At 47.1% G+C, this 19934-nt stretch overlaps 1 protein-coding gene across 2 annotated transcripts; it reads left to right on the top strand.

The window, feature by feature from the left end:
• Positions 1 to 7541: 7541 nt before the first annotated feature.
• On the top strand, positions 7542 to 18759 carry GGT1 (gamma-glutamyltransferase 1). 2 transcript variants are annotated; one of them, XM_010575248.1, is made up of 13 exons: positions 7542 to 7705; positions 8355 to 8482; positions 8719 to 8808; positions 9868 to 10060; positions 11253 to 11410; positions 12293 to 12442; positions 12951 to 13087; positions 13960 to 14147; positions 14969 to 15096; positions 15972 to 16084; positions 17175 to 17288; positions 18370 to 18554; positions 18643 to 18759. In XM_010575248.1, exons 1-12 carry the CDS (start codon positions 7542 to 7544, stop codon positions 18511 to 18513), a joined length of 1707 nt encoding a protein of 568 aa, XP_010573550.1. In that variant the 3' UTR covers positions 18514 to 18554; positions 18643 to 18759. The 2 variants fall into 2 exon arrangements, with proteins under 2 accessions (XP_010573550.1, XP_010573542.1); XM_010575240.1 differs by lacking the exon at positions 18643 to 18759 and having other exon boundaries at positions 17175 to 17303; positions 18385 to 18513.
• The last annotated feature ends 1175 nt before the right edge of the window (positions 18760 to 19934 follow it).

The following is a 19934-nucleotide window of genomic DNA, read 5'->3' on the forward strand; positions in this document are numbered from 1 at the left end:
GAGCATCTGAAAACATCTTTTGCAACTGTTGGGAGAATAGAATTATTTTAATGAAGAATTTTGATTTTAAATTGGGAGTGAATGTAACAGTGATGTTGTGAATGAGTTTATAAAACTTGATTTTAATAACTTGCATTTTTGAGATTGAGTTTGCCAGTTCTGGATTTCTGGGAGAATCCCCAACTGGAAAACACTGTGAAAACCGTGTGAAATGAGGTATTCTGCATTTATTCCACCTTTCTGCCTTTTTTTACTTCATAGTTTCTGCTGAAGTGTCTTAAAATAAAAAATGTTGTATTTGATGCTAAAATTTCTGCAGGAAAACAGGAAAGGTTTTTTTGGGGAAAAAAGTTGCTTCAAGAGGAAATGATTCTCTCTCTCTCAGTGAACTTAGAGTTTACTCTACATTGGACAGAATACTATACATGCCATCAGGCTTCAGAAAACCCACTGCCTGTTGGAGGAGTTGCAAATCTTGTTTACAATAGCTCTCTTGGTGAACAGCATACCTGAAAGCCAGCTGGAACAGCCTGCTTTATTCAGGGACTTTTTGCTCGGTTCTGTTCAGCGTCGATCATCTCTGGCTTAACATCACAGCAGTAAGTAGGGACCACTGATCTGCGCTGAGGCCTTTCTCCTTAAAATCGGTCTGTGTGCATGTGAGCCCTTGATGCCGGGCTTAACAAAGAGGGTGCTAAAGGCTTTTAACCTGCGTCTGAGGGGGGAGAGGCAGCAAGTCGCACAGGGCGCAGGCCAGCTGGAAAGGAACCGACATGGAGGTGCTAGCTATGAGGAAGGCTTTTAACTGAGTTGAATGGAGTTACTGCTTTTCCCCAGGGACTGCTCTGTCCCCCTGCTCCAAGCAGGACCAGTGCCTAGATCTGAATCTGGAAGCCTCTTTGGGCTTCTTCATGGCTTGGCTGAACTCTGCTTTAGTTCCCTTGTCACCGGTGGAGATGAAGACGGCGTAAGACTTCAACCTAAATATCTCGTGATGGGTAAGTACAAGAACTTCGTAGTTTTATGTTCCAGCTTAATACCAGAACATATCTCCTGTCTCATTGTGTGGCCTAGAATTGACTAGACCAAAAATATCTGATTGTTTTGAATTCTAGATACTTCAATAGTTGAGTCGCAGTTTTCTACAGAAATCTGTGTAAGACTTGAATTGGGAATGATTGCCTTAGATACAAGAGGTGGTTGTTAATAACTTGTTTGAAGTCTCTAGAAGGCATCGTGTGGACAAGGTAGAAACAGCTATGGAAAAAATGCGTGCTAGTCACCATGAAGATCAGCACTGGATGGGAGATTCTGTCTGCCTGCATGGTTGGTGGCAGAACCAGAGTCCTGATCAGAGGCATCCTGGTGACTGCTACTATAAGTCATAATAAAAGGCCTGAGGGGAAAAATTATTTAGCACATAAACTCGTAGATTAGAATCTCAAATGGCTTAAGTTCATGTCTTATTGCAATAACTGCAGCGCAAGTCTGCATGGGGAGGCTTATACGGGACCAGACCTTTGTGTGTAAGCACGGGACAGAAGACACAGGGAAACAAACCCTTTTCTTTTGGGACTGTTCACAAAAGGATAGCGCTCAGGAAGTTTATGTCTTTCCTAACAAAGCCGTAGAAGAGCAGGCATGAATGTATTGCTAGCAAAGTTTTCTGCCATTTGGGCTAATACAAACCTATGAGTGGGTAGAAATATCGCATCTGAGCCATTCCGGTTCAGTCCAAGAGTAAAAGTATGTACAGCCTGCACCAGCTCACCCACCACTACTTTGGGACTATTTGTGGTGAGGTGCAAAGACCCCATTGCAATTGGAGAGCTCTAACCTGGTAAGCAGGAAGCAGGTTTGATGTTACAACTATGTTTGTAATCTTTACACAACCCTCAATGTGTTTATGCCCTGGCCTTTGGGTAATTATGGCATATATTAGCCTGCCAGAACCAAAGAACTGTAGATTGTGTAATGAAGGAGTGGTTGATGGGGAATGTGCAACCTAAGCTCTGGATTTGGTGTGTGAGAAGGCATAACATGCCCTAGAAGGCATAACAACCAGTTTTAGTAGGAAAGGGGCAAAGATCCTATTTAGTTAGCCAGAGTCATACTAAGTCTTGCAGGACTACTAGAAAACGAGTATCTAAGCAAAGTACAAAACGAACAGCAAACAAATCGTGCAAACTTTTCTCCCTTCGGAAGTGGAGGGAACAGCTGAACTCGCCAGAAATAGCCATGGACAGTCCCAGTGTACTTTCGGTGTTGGTTTTGTCCTAATTTTCTTCAGTGCAAGCTCTTAGAGCAGATAACCCCATCTAATTAGCTGCTCAGAGGCCGATTACCCTGGATATTCTTGCAGATGAAAGCAGAAGCTGCTGGCTGTTGTCCTTACTGACAACTGAGGGAATGCATGGTTAGCACAGTTATACCTGAGAATTTAAACTGTCTTCTGGCTAACTCTGCGTGCACATAGACTCCTAGTGCAAGGGCTTCCCACAGATGAAGGAATAATTTGCTTTTTTCATTACACTACCTCTCAGTGAGCTCCCAGTGAGGAGGAAAGCAAGGTGATAATGGTGTGGGGAACCAGCACCAGCTTGGTGGTTGACATGGACCCCCCCCACCAGCCATTAGCACAAGGATGGATGTAACTCCTTCGTCTCTTCTCAGTATGGCCTGCCCCCCTGGCAGGATGCTGGGAACAGCCCCTGGGAATAAGTCGCCTGTCCTGTCAAACAGTACTTAAACCTGTGGCAAGACAGGACGTCAGTGATTGATTCTGCATACCCAATCCTCAAGTATGGTGTCAGTGCAAGTAGCTGTCTTATATACACTTTAGAGATGGCTCCACCTGTGCGATCAGTTGTAGGCACCTTCGTTAGGTTGTCACATAATGCTGGATCAGTAACGGGACATTTGTGTGAACAGCCCTTGGGCCTCTGCTAGCGACCTCGTTCTGCTCTTTCCAGGCCTCTGTGGCGATCTTGCGGCTGTTTGCTTTACATACGTTCTCACTCAAAAGTCACTGACAGTTCACTCTACACAACAGTAGTGTGTGAAAACATTAACTCAACTGTTTGTTATTAATTATTTAAATATGGCAATGTTATTGATATGGATTAGACTTTTGAGTTTTATCAGAAGAGCATAGCTTATGTCCTGTGACAAGATTCAAGATGTCCCGTCTATCCTTGCATAACGTGTGCTGCCTGGGGAAAGCAAGGACGGATGTCTCAAAGCTAATGGCCACGTGTTGGCTCCTGGGCTGGGGGTGGAAGTACAAGGAACTCTTAGGAGAGGTGCTGAGGTATGCAGCTGTTGCAAGATGGGTTTAAAGCAGAAGCCTGTTGGGTTAAAAGTTTGTGGTTAAAGTTTAGGTGTTGTCAGTGGATGCTTCCTTCACTACTTCATTCAAGAACAAGGTGGTACCTGACCATACCTGGACTCCTTTGTCATCCTCTGGTATCCCACTGTTCTCTCTCCCCTGCTTTCTGGCTGGTACATCTCCTCTTTCTCCTCTTTCAGTTCTCCCGGCGCTTTCCCTGACTGTGGCAGGTTCCTCATCTCTACCGCATGCCCCAGCCCTCTTGGCAGAGATGTCGGACCCTCTATCCCCTGGCTGACACTAGCTAGCCTGTTGCACTGGGATTCTTTTAATTCAAAAACAGTGTCATGTTTAAATAAGGTTGTGAATGTTGTGACGTATCTGAATACAGCTCAATTGGATTGCTTGTACAAGCATAACTCTGCTACTTGCTGCTCCTCCCCCTCTCCTAATATAAATTAAGACAGACTATCAGACTACATTTTGAATTCCAAGACTAGGTCTGGCTGTTGGACCTTTATAACAGTGAGAAATAATCATATTGCTTTTAATGGTTTTGTAGTCCCTCTCTCCTGGAGATCTATCGCTGCTGCCAAGCAGCGCTGTGTGACTGAAGTGCTAGCCAAGCTTTGAAACAGCTGGATTTGGCAGAAATCTGGAGGTTGAAGCCAGCCTCAGCAGACAATAGCTGGGGAGTCAGCTCAGGTGGTGGCCCGCAGCTGCTGCTCCACTCCCGACAATAAATCATAGCGGGGACTCGACTTCAGAGCCAAGGCTCAAAAAAGCCCTTGGTGCAAAAACTCAGCTGTTCTGCAACGTGCCTCCCCAGAGCAAATATGGAGAGGTGGGTCAGAGAGTGGATATCGGCAGGCTCCTGATCCATCTCCCAGTTGCTGTACGGCAAAAAAAATGCCTGTTTGGCTCTCCGCTGTGACACAGTTAGGAAGGCAGTAAGGACTGTGCAAGGGATGCTTCCCTCTAGGGTCAGGCCTGAAATACGTTAAGGAGTTTATGGGAAATGAGCTAGCAGTTAAGGTGGAAAGGATTATCCTCAGCTGAGTTTGCTCTCTGTACTATTGAAGAAGAGAAAGCTGCAGATCTTTAGCTCGTACATCTGCTTCTTCCTTGGCAGGATCAATCTGACAGATTGCACAGATGCACTTTTATTAAGAGCATTCACTTTTTCTGGCCCCGCTTGGATCCCAGAGGGCAACCTGGTACCACAGTGCAGGGCAGGAGTGGTGCTCAGCAATCAGTGTCTCTTCTTCGCCACAGTCCGTGTGTTCGTCCCTGCTCCCAGCGGTGCGTTTCTTATCCTTGCCCCGGGGGCTGGCGGCAGGCCCGGAGCTGCGCCTAAGGCATATGAATAGCGGGATGGAGGGTCTTTTTCAAGGTCTGTGCACTCACCAGGCAGCTGGGCACTCGGTTTGGAGCTCTTAAGGGTCTAAGAGATGCTCACGAGTGTCATCCGAATCCAGAGAGGAGGTGAAAGATGAGAGCAGATGTACCGTCTGAGGTTTCCCCTTCACCTCTCCTGCTCTCAGAAAAATTTGCCTGACAAGGCAGTAAATCTTTACAGGAGCCCGGCAGCCGGGCAGGCGGTTGTGGAGGAGAACTGCGCGGCCCCAGCCAGGAGCCTACGGGTTAACACACCAGCTACGGGGCTTGGGTCACCCCAGGCTCGCGGGACAGCCCAGCATAGAGCAGCCTTCAGATGAAACAAAGTACCTTCTGCCTAGCTGGGGCGCAGATAAAAGATCCCATGGCATTTCTTGTGGAGCCTGGAGGAGACTGCCAGTGCTGAAGCTGAACTCTGCCAACAAAACAAAACTGTCTTTAAACTCTGAGGCTGTGTGTGAGCTATTGTTGGGGACATAATGGCTTCTCTGTTTCCCTGCACAGTCACTGCTCTGCAAACGCGCCACTGGTCTCTTTTAAAAGTAGTTGAGTGTAAATCAAGTTCTGGAACCTGGAAAGAGGTTTCATCCATTTACCTTTTACTGCCCTCGGTTGACACTTGTTTACGGAACAGCACATATGGTAGATTTACACCCCGGTTTGAGCTGCTTTACTTGGAGATGGACATCTTTAGCGCTCAGACCGAGACTCACAGATACAGGGCTTGGACAGCAAATGCCTGTCTCCTAATTTAAGTAACAGGAGTGGGGGTGAGGTTGAGGGGGCAGTGCTTGCTAATCTTCCCCCTCTGAGAGAAGTTTTGCTTTGGCTGGCCTGGCCTGTTTCCTCCAGCTAGCTCAGTGCTGGCACGCTCACCGCTCCCTAACCCTGCGCCTGCTGCTGCTGCAAGGCACCGAGTGCTGCTCCAGCTGCTGGGTTTGCTCTACTTTGGGCTGTTGAACATCCACAGAGGGTGGGCTTGGTGGATCTACTCTTCACGCACAATACCACGCATTGGCTTGTCTCTAAGGATGGCAGGTGCTTCGGTAAAGTAAAGGGCATCTTGGCTATTGCACAAGTACAGCAGTCGTGGTGAAAACCCAGAGCTGCACTACACAGGGGGAAGTTGGTCCTGAAGGCAATATGATGAATTTAGGTCTTTTTTGCCGGAACAATCCTGTAATGGGAAAGGAAATGAGTCAAAGAGTAACTGTTCAAGCTGTATTTCATGAACTGTCAGTCCCAATAAGATGGCAGTGACTCTTCATCCCCTCAATGGCTCTCGTCTCATCCTGGTGCGTATCTGGAATATGCTTGCCGGAGAGCTCCTTGGTGTCCTGTTCTCGCTCACAGATTAACTCTAACCCTCTGCACCCCAAGAGCAGCTGTGTGCAGGACTGGGAAACATGGTGGCATGAGCACTGGCCATCGTCCTCTAGAAGTGGCAGGCTCACTGGAAAAGTGCTCTGGCCAAGGGCCTGGAACAGGAGGGGGTGCTCTGCTCACACTGGGGTGTGCCAAATAGCTTTGGCCAAGGTTGCTTGCTAATGACTAAGATGTGTTTTGCGCTGGTCGTTGACAACCTTCTGGTCAGAGACTCCTTAACAGACATGGTATTTAAAAGCAGATTATAGGAAGTTTGTCTGGGTTTTGTTTTGTGGGTTTTTTCCCCTCTGAAGATGATGTGAGTCATGACTAACACCAATTATGTTCAGCTCCATGGATTTTCCTTCTCACCTATGAATCTGCTGCTTTTTTGGTGTATGAAGATACCTACCTGCTATAAGACAGGTTCTTACCCAAGTGATAGTTGCTGGTTTGGGGCCTTTTCATTGCCGGTACTGTAACAGTTCAGAGCTGTTACCAAAGGGCTTCCAGGAATCTGTGGGGTGCTCACTGAAGTCGATCACTCTGGAAATAGGATGGCAGTAATGGGTAAAGGGGAAGCTGATAAAAGCTTTGTTGTTAGAATGGTTGTTCTGCACAGAGGTGGCAGGGGCACAGAGAAATGGTACTGGCAATGCCCACAGAAAAGGTCTTGATATGAATCTGAGTGAGGAAATATTTGGGAGACCCTCTCTGAGAGGTTCAGAGGAGGAAGCTGTTCACTGCCCACAGCTCAGAGCTCATGGAAACCTGCTGAATAGCAAGGGCTGGAAAGATGGAAAGAAGTCATATGTAAAGCCTCGCGGTGTGGCTATGAAGAAGGGAGGAAGAGGTCAACACAGATGGCTGCTCACCTGGCAAAGCCAGCCTGCCTCCAGGGTGCGGGCAGGATGCAGTCCTCAACTCACATTACAAAGGAGGCAATGGGCCTGCCAGCGTGTCGGAGGGGGGAATCTCGTAAAAAGTCTCTGATTGGTATTGCTGACTTGATTTGGGAACTAGAGCAAATCCAATCTGACGCTGGGTCCCTTGTTCTCCCAAGCAGAGCAGTAATTTAAATGCTTGCTGAGCATCTAAAATCCTTGGAGCGTAAAGTCACCAAGAGCAATTGGTTGTCCTATCACCGCTGAAAGGTAAATGTAGCAGGACACCTTGAGCATCCCCTCCCCTCTTGATATTCTACTTCACCTCAAAACAGGACATCACCCTGATGTAACTGTCGAGGCCAGAATTGGGCTCACACCTCCCCTGGCCGCTCCTTCTCAAACTGCCCTTCCATGTGCAGAGCTGTCAGCTGCCAGGGGGTAGAGGGGGGGAACAGTGGATATGAAAGAAGGTAGATGAAAAAACTGCTCTTGGGCCTGATCATCATGTTCCCATGTGCCCCAGAAGCAGCAAGGTTGATGATCCTGTCTCTTCCCACAGGAAGATGAAGAAGCGCTATGTGGTGGCCGGAGTCCTGACCGCAGCCCTGCTGGGGCTCATCTTGTTCCTGGGACTCTTCTTCGGGCTGCGCTCTGACTCAGGGGACACACACACTTATAAGAGGGCGGCTGTGGCTACAGATGCGGGGCAGTGCTCAATAATTGGAAGGTACCCGCTAAGTGTGCTGTGACTCTCATTAGCTCTGACAGCCCTTACACAAGGCAAAACTGTTGTTTTCCCAATGTCCAGGTGCAAGCCTGGCGGTTGCCCAGCAGAGATAACCTCTAATCTCCATGTAGAAAGAGGAGGCCATAATAAAACCTGGGCTTTTACCATGCCTGACCAATGTTACTGCATTCGCTCAAAAACAGCGCAGCAGGCAAAGATTCCCTAGATGCATGAACAACGGGAACAAGAGATGCTTTTCAACCTCCTTTTAAAAATGATTTATCAAGCTGTCCTCCAAGTTCTAGATGCAAGTGCTGCAGATTTCGGGCTTCTCAGAGAGTTGTTATTTCTCGTGTGTAATGAATGTGTCTGGGATGCCTGTCCCCATGTGTACTTTGACACATCTCGGTGTTTTCAGGCTAGTTTGGATGTGTCTCTAATGAGGGCTGATCTGATCTGCACCTAGACCATTAGGATCTGTTTTCTAAGGTGACAGAAGCTCAAACCTTCCTATTCCTGAGGAACCTATAGACTGGGTGTGGACAAATGTGCATTAGAGAATCCATCATAGCTGCTCTGACGAGATGAATCCACTGCTCAGAGACACTGTAACATGTCACCATACGATGCCTTCTCTTCTGCTGCACAGGGACATCCTTCAGCAAGGTGGATCAGCAGTGGATGCTGCGATTGCAGCTCTGCTTTGTGTAGGACTCATGAATGCTCACAGCATGGGCATTGGAGGGGGCCTCTTCTTTACCATCTACAGCAGCACAGGTAAGGGACAGGGCCATACACATCTGGAACAGTTTGAGAACTGTTTGTCTAAAGCAGGTAATTTATCATACCTGAGTGAAGGTAAAAGACTGACTCTCACAGCCTCTGGGGGAACATGCTGTCCTCAAAATAATTGTCAAGAAACTGGCTCACATTGATCAGATTTCTTCAGCAGAGACCGTGCCTGTGTGTTGAGGCCAGGGCTAAACATCATCTTCCCTGCTCTGTCATTAAAGGCAAAGTGGAAATCATTAATGCAAGAGAGGTGGCTCCAAAAAGAGCATCGGAGGACATGTTTGGGAACAACACACAGCTCGCTCTGAAAGGTATGGCAAAGGCTGTTTCACTGCTTTGAGGGGACCACATAGCTCCAACATTAGCTGCTACTGACATGTCTAAATTAAGAACATTTCTTATGATTAGGTTCTTGCATATCTACAGGATTTCTCCCCTAGAAATGTCCTCTACTTTACACAATCTGCAAATTCCATCCTAACAAGGAAGCTAAAAATAATGTCCTTCAAACTATTCGGTCACCTCAGCACTTTCTGCTTTTCACTTCATGAAAATGCAGGTGAATCCAAAGCACTGAGTATGACCTGTTCTGTATCTGCCATCTTTCCACCTCTTTGGATAAATCTCTGGGCATCAGCTTAGGTCTTGTCAGTTCAAGTGTCCTCCCTAAATACCTTATGTGGCGGCTTCAACTAATGGCTGTGGGGCTCCAGAGAAGAAGTAGTAATTTCCTTTCAGGGAAGTATTTTCTAATCAGAAATAGAAAGAAATACTAACTAGTTCTCTTCACGGTCACTCCTATAACCAAGGAGGAACAGCACCTTGGAGGGGGTTTGAGAAGTGTGTTGAACTTCTGGGACATGCCAATAAAAACAAGATTGAAGCAAACTGCTGCATCACTATGCAATGTAGTAATCAATCTATTGCAATTGTAAGGGACAGGGCCATACACATCTGGAACAGTAGTGTAGTTACAATGCTGCAGCAAAGGTTTTTTTGTCTTAAGTATGTATGCAGTCTGTGTCCTCTTATGGTAGCCTGTACTCTGAAGGATTGGCAACTGTGGGCAGCTATGATAACCTCTGTGTTCTGAGCAGCTTTTCTCTGGTACAGAGCCTACTGAGGGGAAATGACCCAAAAACTTGATTTACCAGCAAGAGGATAGAGGTGTTTCAACAGTCTAGAATACACAGGCGTAAATGTCAGACAGAATAATTCCGTTAGCACCGTATGCATGAGATGAGCTGGTCGTAGTATACGTAATCCCTGCCTAAAACCAGGGCTGACAGAGAAGCCTGCTCTACCTCCTGCTCCATTAATCACTTTCTTTTCTTGCTATGGAAGACTAATACGTTCCTTATCTGCTCCAGGAGGACTGTCCATTGCTGTTCCAGGAGAAATTCGTGGGTATGAACTAGCTCACAAACGTCATGGCAAACTGGCATGGAAAGATCTGTTTCTGCCCAGCATCAAGTTGGCAAGAGAAGGATTCCCTATTGGGAAAGGCCTTGCAGCAGCCATCAAATCAAGAGAGGAGTCAATTGAAAGCAATCCCTCGCTGTGGTAGGTAGAGCAGTATCCCTGTCATAGGTAGAGCGGTTGCTGTTCTGTGCAGAGAAATTTGGGGTAACTGCATCCTAGCTGAGAAGTCTCTGTGTTTGTGTAACGTGGGATCTGTGAGGAGTGTGTCTCCCCTGCAGTGACTGTACTTACTGTACCTGCTGATGTTATTCCAGCTACCTAAAGGTGCTAAATCATGTGGCCAATTTTAGGAATGTTCAGCCCTGACCTTTAAAGGGAGATAAATTCTGCTTTTAAAGTCCACTTTTCTGAGCAAAGGTGGAATTAGAGTACATGCTGGGATGAATCTGTCAGATGGCAATGTATTTTCTGAATCCCCAGCTTTTCCTCACGCTGTAAGTGCACCAAGCTAATCTTACCTGCGTTTGGGGCAATTGCAGAGTCTCCTTGAACACCTCATCTGCTGTCAGGCAGTAGGAATTAGGATCATCTCTTACTCTGCAGTCAGCCTTCCTCAAGCAATGCCTCTGACTATCCACTTCTGGCAATGACTATGAACATGAAGGGTTTTAAATGCTCCTCCACTTCTTCTTACAGTCAAACCCTTAGTGTCTATGTCAAGCCCTACAGGAGATCCTGCTTAATTCTCTCTTTTCCTTAAAATCTCTGCCAGCTGCACGTTAGTTTCCAATCCAATTGGGATGTACAGCCTGGGTCTATCTCCTGTACTTCCATCTGGCAGGTCCAGAGCAGCACGTTCATGATCCATGATGAGGGAGCTAGAGAGGAAACTGTCTACCTCAAAGTGCTCTGACAAACAGGGATCAAAATGCATTCTCCTGGACTCACTGGAAGCTTTGAGCCTCATAGGTTCATAGTCTGTGCTCTGAACTGAACTGCTTGAGTTCAAGGAATGTGGCCCGTCCTGGGCATCTTGAGGCAGTTGTTGGCCCCTTGGGCAGGTAGGGAGGATGGCCTGCCTTGGTGAAAAAGATCAACACTCCCTCCTGCAGGCTTCACTGAGCAATTTCTGAGCGATGTGGAATCCCAGGTCAGAAACCACTGTTCATTTTTATGTCCCAGTGCAAGATATCAGGATCTCTGGGGCATGGCTCAGGCAGTTTCTCTTCTCTCCAAGAAGCCTCTAGCATGAACACTCAAATACTGTGTCAGGTACACAGAATTTTGAACTTGTCTGTGAGATCTGATCTTCTCAATCTCCCTTCTCTGTTAGCGAAGTGTTCTGCAGAGGAGGAAAAATTCTGCATGAGGGCGATATCATCAAGATGCCTAAACTAGCCAACACATACGAGACTATAGCCAGTGAAGGAGCAGATGCCTTTTACACAGGAAGCCTGGCGAAACAGATCATCGACGACATCCGTGGTGCAGGTGAGAAACGGGACGTCTGTCCAAAACAGCGTGAGTGACCTGACTGCTGCGGCTCAGCATCCAGGGAGGAGCTGGTGACCTGCAGAAGCCTTGGGAGCCGGTCAAGCCAATGCGGCCTCTGAGATCTGTGGCAACAGGACACCCAAGAGAAGCCGTTAGCGCTTTAATGGATGCATTTGAAACTCAGTCAGGAATGGATAGTATATACTGTGCATTTCTGTACCATGTAGTCTAGCAGGTCTATGCGTTTCTGGATGTAGCGTAGTAGATACATGCTGTTTACAGAGCCTGAATCCAACAAGTTTCTACCTAAAATGTTACATACATGGTCCTGTAAACTCTCGATTTAAGCTCTCGATGCCACTAGATGGTGGTAGTATCCTATCCTTACTAGCTGGCATTGGCTAGTTTTAGTGAACCTCTCGAGTAAGTCATTTACTGGCTTTATCTGTGATGGTTAATCACCGCCTTCACCTTTCTGATAAGAAAGGCAATGGAGCATACAAATTATTCTGCTTGTGGGGTAGCACAAAGTATCTGCACCCAAAAGCTGCATCCTCCTCCTGTAAACAGGACTTTCAAGGACGTTTTGTTACCTGACATTGCTGGTGTCCTTGTAAAAAAAAAAAAAGATGGATCACCAGATTTGGGGCTGCCATAAATCAGCCCAACTTCAAGCTTAGGCTATCTGAGCCTCAGCTGGATCTATCAAGGAATAAATTCATCTCCTGTGCACCCATCTTTGCTCTCATTACCTCGTGACTTTTTGGACTTGTCCTGTTCCCTCCTGTCCTTGCTGTGAGGCATGGTGATGGAGTATTCCCTCCTCTTCCCACCAGAGATCACATAAACCCACATCTATATTTTCCTTCTCTTTTCCAGGGGGCATTGTCACATTGGATGACCTGCGGGACTACAATGCAACAGTGATCGAAGACCCCATACAGATCACACTTGGAGAGTTTACCCTCTACACGCCTAGTGCCCCCCTAAGCGGCCCAGTGCTAGCCCTCATTTTCAACATACTGAAAGGTGAGAGTGCCACTGAGCAGGGCCTTATAGGCAGCAGGAGCTAGGAGAGCTCCAAAGACAACCCCTTTTTTGTTCTGGGAGCTGGCTCTCCCGTGATAGCCACCCAGCAGGTCAGAAGTCTGAGACCCCCAGGAGGGATCGGAGGTGCGGAGACATTCCTTTTCTGCTGTAAAGTCAGGATGTCACATTCCTACTTGAAATAGAGGTGCGAGGGGAAAAATATGCTCCCGATTGGGGCACTTCCCTGATACCTGCATGGGTGGAAACTAGTTTGTACTTGAGGCTTCCTTGGAAAACATCTCTGCAAGTACAAATCCTGCTGGTGACTCCCACAGTGCATAAAACTATCAGAGCTCCTGTGTTCTCCATGCGGTGATAAGGACAGTCCAGTGACTGCATCTCTGTAGAGGCTGGGCTTTGAGATTATACCATTTGACACAGGTTTATTAGCAGTGTATTGACCACGTACTTTCCTTTGTGTTCACAATCGCTTGTCTTCTGTTGCCAGGATATAATTTCTCTGCTGACAGCGTCAAAACCATGGAGGAGAAAGGTCTGACTTACCACCGCATTGTGGAGGCCTTTCGCTTTGCCTACGCCAAGAGGACTTCACTGGGAGATCCAAAATTTGTCAACATTACAGAGGTACCTGGCAAAAGCCTTTTCTTTCTGCAACACCGAGGTTGGCTGGAACATGGCTTAAAGTTTTTGGGTGACTAAACTTTGTCAGGGATGCTCTGTGCCACCTACTATTGACAGGCACTGAAATATCTCTGAATCAAAACGTGAAGTCCTAGGTGACTCATGGCTGAGCTGTGAGGAATATAAATGGAGGAAACCTTCCTGATGTAAGGAAAAGCAAAATCCTCAATTCACCAGAAGTGTTTGAGTATATTTAGGGCTAACCCTCCCTGTTTTCATAGTGTTTGAAGCCTTATTCACTAGATGACATTCCCAGTAACCTTGTGGCTCTCTAACCACAGTCCCGCCTATAGTAAATGGACCAACGGATGGGAAGGGGTGAGGCAGGAGCCCTGCTTTTCCCAACTTCACACTTTGTGCTTTTACTTCTGTGACTCTGCAAAAGCAGCAGGATCTGAGCCCAGCCCAGCTTGATGGACACAAATTTGCAACTTACAGAGCAATGACCAGACCTTGCCTTGGCCTAGTCCTCTCAACCTGATCCCTTTCCTCTCATCTCTGAAGCAAAAATAACACTGCTTGCCTACGCCTTACAGCAGTGTTGAGGACAGCTTTTCCATAGACCTACAATAATGGATGCTGATTAACTTCCTACACAAAGGGGTGCATTGTAACAGCTGCTTCTGTGACTGCTTAAAATGCTCTTTGGTACAATGTCCATCTTTCAAGAAGGAGGAAAGCCCCTGCTGGAAAACTATAGCCTCACTGCTGGGATTTGCCATTCTTCTGTGGTCTGAAGTATTGGATATCAGCCTCATAACTACATGTCTCTTAAACTTAATCTCCTGAGTAACTGCATTGGATTTCTCTGACAGGCGATCAGAAACATGACGTCCACGTTCTTTGCGGATAACCTCCGGAGGAAAATCACAGACAACACCTCCCATCCAGTTGACTACTATGAGCCAGTATATTACACTGGAGATAATGCCGGTACATCCCACCTCTCCATTGTGGCTGATGATGGCAGCGCTGTGTCCGCCACCAGCACCATCAACCAATAGTATGAGCTCAGACATTACTTCCACATAGGCCTTTGCCATCTTCCTAGTAGTGGTTCTGTGGTTGGTATAAAACATGACTGAACTGTCATCTCTCTGGTGGGGTAGTGACGAGTAGCACTGTTGGTAGGCACTTCTCCTGCTGAGCTTGCAGGTCAGTTCTTAACACCGAGGCTTGTGTGGTTGGGTCAGAGGACAAGATGCGTCCTCTCTCATGTTGGGTTCGCCCACCAAGAAAACATGCACTGCATCTAGATCTTCCCATAAGCAGCGGTATCGCTGCTGGCTCTGATTTCCCAGACTTCTGGAAGGAATTTGAGCTAATACAGCTGGCCTGGAAGTGCAGTGTTTGGCTTCGAGTGCTGTCAGGAAGAGCCGTGTTCTGCACGTATGGCCTGAAGCTGGGGGGTGAAGATTCTTTTTGTCCATAGAAAACGTGTCCAGCTTGACAGATCTAAGCAAAACCCCAATCATTCCCAAATATGCCAGCCTTTGAGCTATGCTGCCTCTGAATGGAGTGTAGTACTGCCCAGCTGGAAGGGGAATTAGTTGTATTTAGCTGCTGTGCTGTTTTTCCCCTTGGGGCCCTTGCAGGGGAGCTATATGGCAGGGCACTGGGCTGCCTTTCCTCTTTGCGTAGTTGTGTACTCATGGTATAAACTGAGCTTCCTTCCCCCAAGGGGTGACGGAATGACCTTTACAACAGGAGGGAGTGGAGAGTTACTCCAATCAAATCCCATGTTTCACATTGCAGTAATTCATCTGAAGGTCTTTCTGGATTTGCTTTGGTTTTGACATGTCTGCGCCAACTTGTTTTCTCTAGCTTTGGCTCTGATGTACGATCCAACGTGAGTGGAATCATATTTAACGATGAGATGGATGACTTCAGCTCACCTAGCATAATCAATGGATTTGGGATCCCTCCTTCTCCAGCAAATTTCATAGCACCAGGTAGCTGTAAACTACCTTCCTGACTCAGTCTTTTGGCTGTATCTTGCATACCAACGCTGTGGTGTCTGCAAGGTAGGCTGCAACACGTCTGCCATCAGGCACAGATCTGGGGCTCTCTGCAGAGGACAGGGATGAAAGTGAGTCACCTGGCATCCCTGCCAAAAGCACGCAACCAGCCACCTCTGGTGCACCCTGAAGGAGGAGAGGTTGTCTCAAGAAAAACTCTTGTGTATGCCTCCTTCCAACAACCAGAAATCCTTTCCCGGGGTGCTCAGTACATGTCAAATTAAATGACTGAGGGCTGCAAAAGGTTTCTTGGAACTGATTTAAGAGGGAGGCAGCAGCAGGAGCTGACTGCAAAGTGCCAGATGGCACTGTCCAGCCTTCTCCCTGAGCTGCCTTGGGAGCTGTAGGGCAGCTTTGGATAGATCCAGTTCGCGTACCTAACCCGAGCAATCTGCCTTCTCCACCGCTGTTTCCTGCAGACCCATCTCACTGTTGCTAAAGCAGGCTGGGATTCTGCTACCCTCCTGTACCCCATGCTTTGGAGGGTGACAGGGAATTGAAAGGACAAGGAAGGGAAGCCCCATGGTGTACTGGAGGCAGCTGTATCACAGACAGCCCCAGCTGGGACAGGACGGTGGAGGAAGGCACCTTCAGCCTCTGCGTGAAGGACCAGGGTTAAGCTTTGCACTGCAGGACCAAGGAGGAGATGGGTACAGGGGATAGCGGGATCCCCAAGGGCCAAACAAGACATGTGAGCTGAGTCAGGACGGTGGATACTGAGGCTCTGGGTTTAGACATGGAGCGGGAGCTGGCAGTTTTTAAGCTGGAGGTGGAAAGCTGAGTCTCTGTTGCATCTGTGTCCCCAACAGGTAAACAGCCGATGTCCTCTATGTGTCCCTCCATCTTGGTGGATAAAACGAAAAAGGTCAGGATGGTGGTCGGTGCTTCTGGAGGAACAAAAATAACTACAGCAACAGCACTGGTATGTGATGATATGCGCGAACTGAGGACAAGGCTGAGGCAAAACAAGGTGGGGGGAGACGCAGCATTTGGGGAAAAGGGCTCAAGTCTCCACCTGTGATGTGACCATGGTTGTGGCTCCCTGTGGTGGGCCAGGGGCCTGAAAGGGAGGTTCCTGCCTGGCCTTCTGAGGGCCAGACCTCCAACACCAACTCCTGCCAGAGCTACAAAGGGCGTGCTATTAAATTACTTCCTTCAGTGACTCCGGGTCTTTTCCTTTGGCAAGCTGTTCTTGCCACTTGTGGAAGATTTGTGACTTCGGTTTAGCTTTGTCTTCTGTTCTCTGGATCTCCACAAACTAGTCTCTCTATCTAGTTTAGAGCCATTCCCATCCAGCATCCAACTTTGGATGGAAGTCATGCAGAGAAGCTAAATAAGAACTTAGGTCAGGCATGGTGTCAGGCCATCTGACAGGCAGGCTCTCTGTGAGCTGCTATGGCAGCCACTCAAACACCTAGCTAGCCCAAAAGTGATCGCAGGAGAAAGCTGTCTCCTCTGCCAGCACACATAGCAGTTCAGAGCACCAGGATAGATGTTGCTTTCTGGCTGAGGTAGAGGAGAAGTCTCCGTAAAAACTGCTACAAGCAGCTTTCTAAGACCTTAATCCTGAGGCTATTTTCACTGGCCAGCATCCCCAACCTGCAATTTAAGCATGCAGAGATGAGCCAGGTTTAAGGAAACCAGTTGCACAGTAGCAGGTAGCTGTAGCTGTATGTTTGCCGAGGTGACTGCAGTGTGTCTAAGCCTAGCACTAGCTTAATCATAGCAACATAAATCCAGCTACAATAGCTCGAGTATCTGATCCTTTACTACGTTAATTTTAGTAACTCATGGTGTCTCTGTGTGGGAATCCTCCTAAGCGTATACAAGCTGACTTGCTGCAATGTACCTGTGTTTTGCTTAGCCAAGAGAGGAACTGCTGAAAGCAGGAGGAACCAGAAACTACACCTTTTATGTGTTCTGGTGAACATCCTTCAGACATCTCTGCCTACATTGCCACAAGGCCTCTTTGAAGACAACTAACTAACATTAAGGCTTTTTGCTTCTCACAGACTATCATGAATTCCATCTGGTTTGGTTATGATGTGAAGAAAGCAGTGGAAGAGCCCAGAATTCATGATCAGCTATTTCCCAATATCACGGAGCTTGAGCAGCAAATAGAGGAGGTTTGTCTAGCTAGAGTCTGGGGTGTGCGTGAACTTCTTGCATGGTGCTGGGTTCCTAGTGTTGGGAAGGCATGCACTTGTGGAAAATCATGAACCTTTGCCAAATGTTCCTAGGTAAGCAGTATTAAAGCTGGCACAGGTCAAGTACTGGGTTGCAATAAGATATTCAAAGTGTACCTGTAGTCTCAGTCACGTGGGTTTGAAGCCTAGTGCGTTCAAGTGTGACCTACATCTGAAACTGAGGGTATATATCTTCTTACAATGTTGTTTGGCTCAAAGGACTTGCAAAATAGCAAACCACATCAGGGCCCAAACTATTTAGCAGTCTAAATCCAGTGACCCTCAGGAAATTCTTGTCCTGTTGTGCAGCCTTCCGGCTGAATCCTGAAGCACTGGCACAGAGCTAGCGAGGGAGGATGCACAGAGGGACTCAAGAATAAACTTGAAAATATTTTCACTGTAAAGGTCTCTGTGCAGTGCTGTCAGTCTGAGAGCTGATGTCAAGATCTGCCTCACTCTGCATACCGCCTGCCTGAGCTGGCAGCTTCATTCACCCGGAGGAATTATACATCCCAGAGGCCTGAGACAGATGCAGTCTTTGTACATATTTCATCCCATGTCTTTATATTAGGGAAAACACTCCTATGTAAGGCAGTTTTCTTCACCAAACTATGCAGAAGATCCTCCTTTAATAAGCTTCTTACTAAAGTAACAGCTGAGGTATCTGCCTGTAGTGGGAAGGATGCCCTGCTCTCTACAAGTCCTGTGTTTTCCCCCATTCCCAAACAGGATCCATCAGTTCTGGCTGTTAGTACCTGAATATCTGAGGCAGGATGCTCTGTGACCAGGAGTAGTATTGGTAGCCCACACTGAGCACCACAAATACCATATCTTCTCCATTCCACCTCTTCAAAAGCAGGTCATCCCAGAAAGTGAAGGGAAGAGGAGGAACAGAATGTAGTTTTTGACGTACCTAATACAGGCACTGAATGCTTGGGTAGTCACAGAGGATGCAGGTCGCAGACTAGAGCACGTGTGCAGTTTCTCTCTCCTGTTGTCCTCATTCACTTCTGCATTCCAGGGTATAGAAGAACAGCTAAAGAAGAGAAAACACGATACCACGCGGGTGAGTGGCGGTGCAGTTGTGCAGGCCATTCTCAGAACAGATGAAGGATGGGCTGCAGCCTCCGATTCCCGGAAAGGTGGCTTCCCTGCAGGATACTGATGTGGCTCGGCTCCTTTTTTCAGTGGTCTAGTGACACTGAGGTGTGTTTGGGGGGAAGATCCTTTAGGTCTGCAACTCAGGGACTTCTCACACGAAAGAGAACAAATTTACCTGTGGTTCTGTTGACAGAGCTGGGACAGTTCTCTACAGCCATGACCGCAGTGCCTCATGCCACAGCAGTTTGCTAAGACAGGCACGTCTACCAGGACATGCAGTACTTACTTGAAGAGCCTGTTCTGCCTTGAAGAGCTTGTGCCCTGCCTCCTCTCCATCCCACGAAGACAGATTGGGTATCCAGAGTTTGTGAAGAAGGTCCAGCTCGCTCATCTGCAGGAGGTGTTTCCCCTGCACAGCGTCAGCTCCCTGGCACCGCTAGAGAAGAGTTTTGTTCCCTGTTGAGTAGATGGGAGTTACAGGACTCTGAGGACTGGGTTTTGTAAGTTACAAACTAATAGATCTGTGCCATAGCAGGAAGCCCAGCTCTAGACTGGGATAAGCCTTCACAAACTCACCGCTCTTTCTTTTAACAAAAGATGCTTCTGCTTTTCACTTCAGTTGATTATTGGAGCTGAGTGGGTAAATGGGGAAATGGCTTCAAACTTTTTTATATTTCTGTTGAGAAGGTCTAAAGGGAAGATGCTACCTGTAAAACTCTGAGCACAACTAAAATAAATAAATATGGAGTCACACATTTTTCTTGCCTGCACAGTTGCTACTGTGAAAAGGGATGGCGAGAGTCTGCATGAAAGAAGCTCTCCTGAGATTTTTCTCTTTTCTTCACTCCTTTGATGAAGCTATGAGTTAAAAAAAAAAAAAAAGTTAAATATCCAAAACAAGCTTGTTTTTCTCCAGTTTGCTTTTTGCCACATCATACTGCAGGCCTGAAATGCCAGAGTCTGAGGAAATGGCACATCTAAAAAAGGGCACACTGCAGCTACTCTTGTTTGAAGGTAAGTTACCATTAATCAGACAATTAATGACCTCTCAGAAATCCATAGCTGGTACGGAACAGCTAAGAGTGTCTGTACCTATGCATGAGGGAGTTTTGGTGTTCACCTACCAGCATGGACATCACATCAGATAAACTTAGCCTAAGATCAAAACCCAGTGTTCCAGGATGTTGTCAAGCTCTAGGGATGTTTATGAAATGCTTGAAACACAAGTAAAACTAACTGAACTCATCTGTTTGGCTTGTTGAAACTTCCTGTCAGTTTCTAAGAACCTTAAAATACAGAATGCATTGAAGAGAAACTGAAAGGATGAAATTTTAGGCATCAGGCACCCTCTCTTTCCCAGTAGTTTCTGGAATTGAGACAGTCTAGTTCCAAGGAATAAAGTGATAGCTAGATCATGCTTAGATCAGAGTCATGACTGACATATATATTATATCACTTCCACTAAATGAGTGGCTTTTACCAAAA

The sequence above is a fragment of the Haliaeetus leucocephalus genome, unplaced genomic scaffold (genome assembly GCF_000737465.1).
Source record: "Haliaeetus leucocephalus isolate CR32 unplaced genomic scaffold, Haliaeetus_leucocephalus-4.0 Scaffold13, whole genome shotgun sequence".
NCBI classification, from domain to species: Eukaryota; Metazoa; Chordata; class Aves; order Accipitriformes; family Accipitridae; genus Haliaeetus; species Haliaeetus leucocephalus.

Bases quoted from the DNA above. Each gene is read 5' to 3' on its own strand.
- GGT1 (XM_010575248.1), top strand. From the start codon at position 7,542: ATGAAGAAGCGCTATGTGGTGGCCGGAGTCCTGACCGCAGCCCTGCTG. The intron at 10,061-11,252 runs GTAGGTAGAGCA...CTTCTCTGTTAG, and splicing joins GAAAGCAATCCCTCGCTGTG to CGAAGTGTTCTGCAGAGGAG. The intron at 13,088-13,959 runs GTACCTGGCAAA...TTTCTCTGACAG, and splicing joins AATTTGTCAACATTACAGAG to GCGATCAGAAACATGACGTC.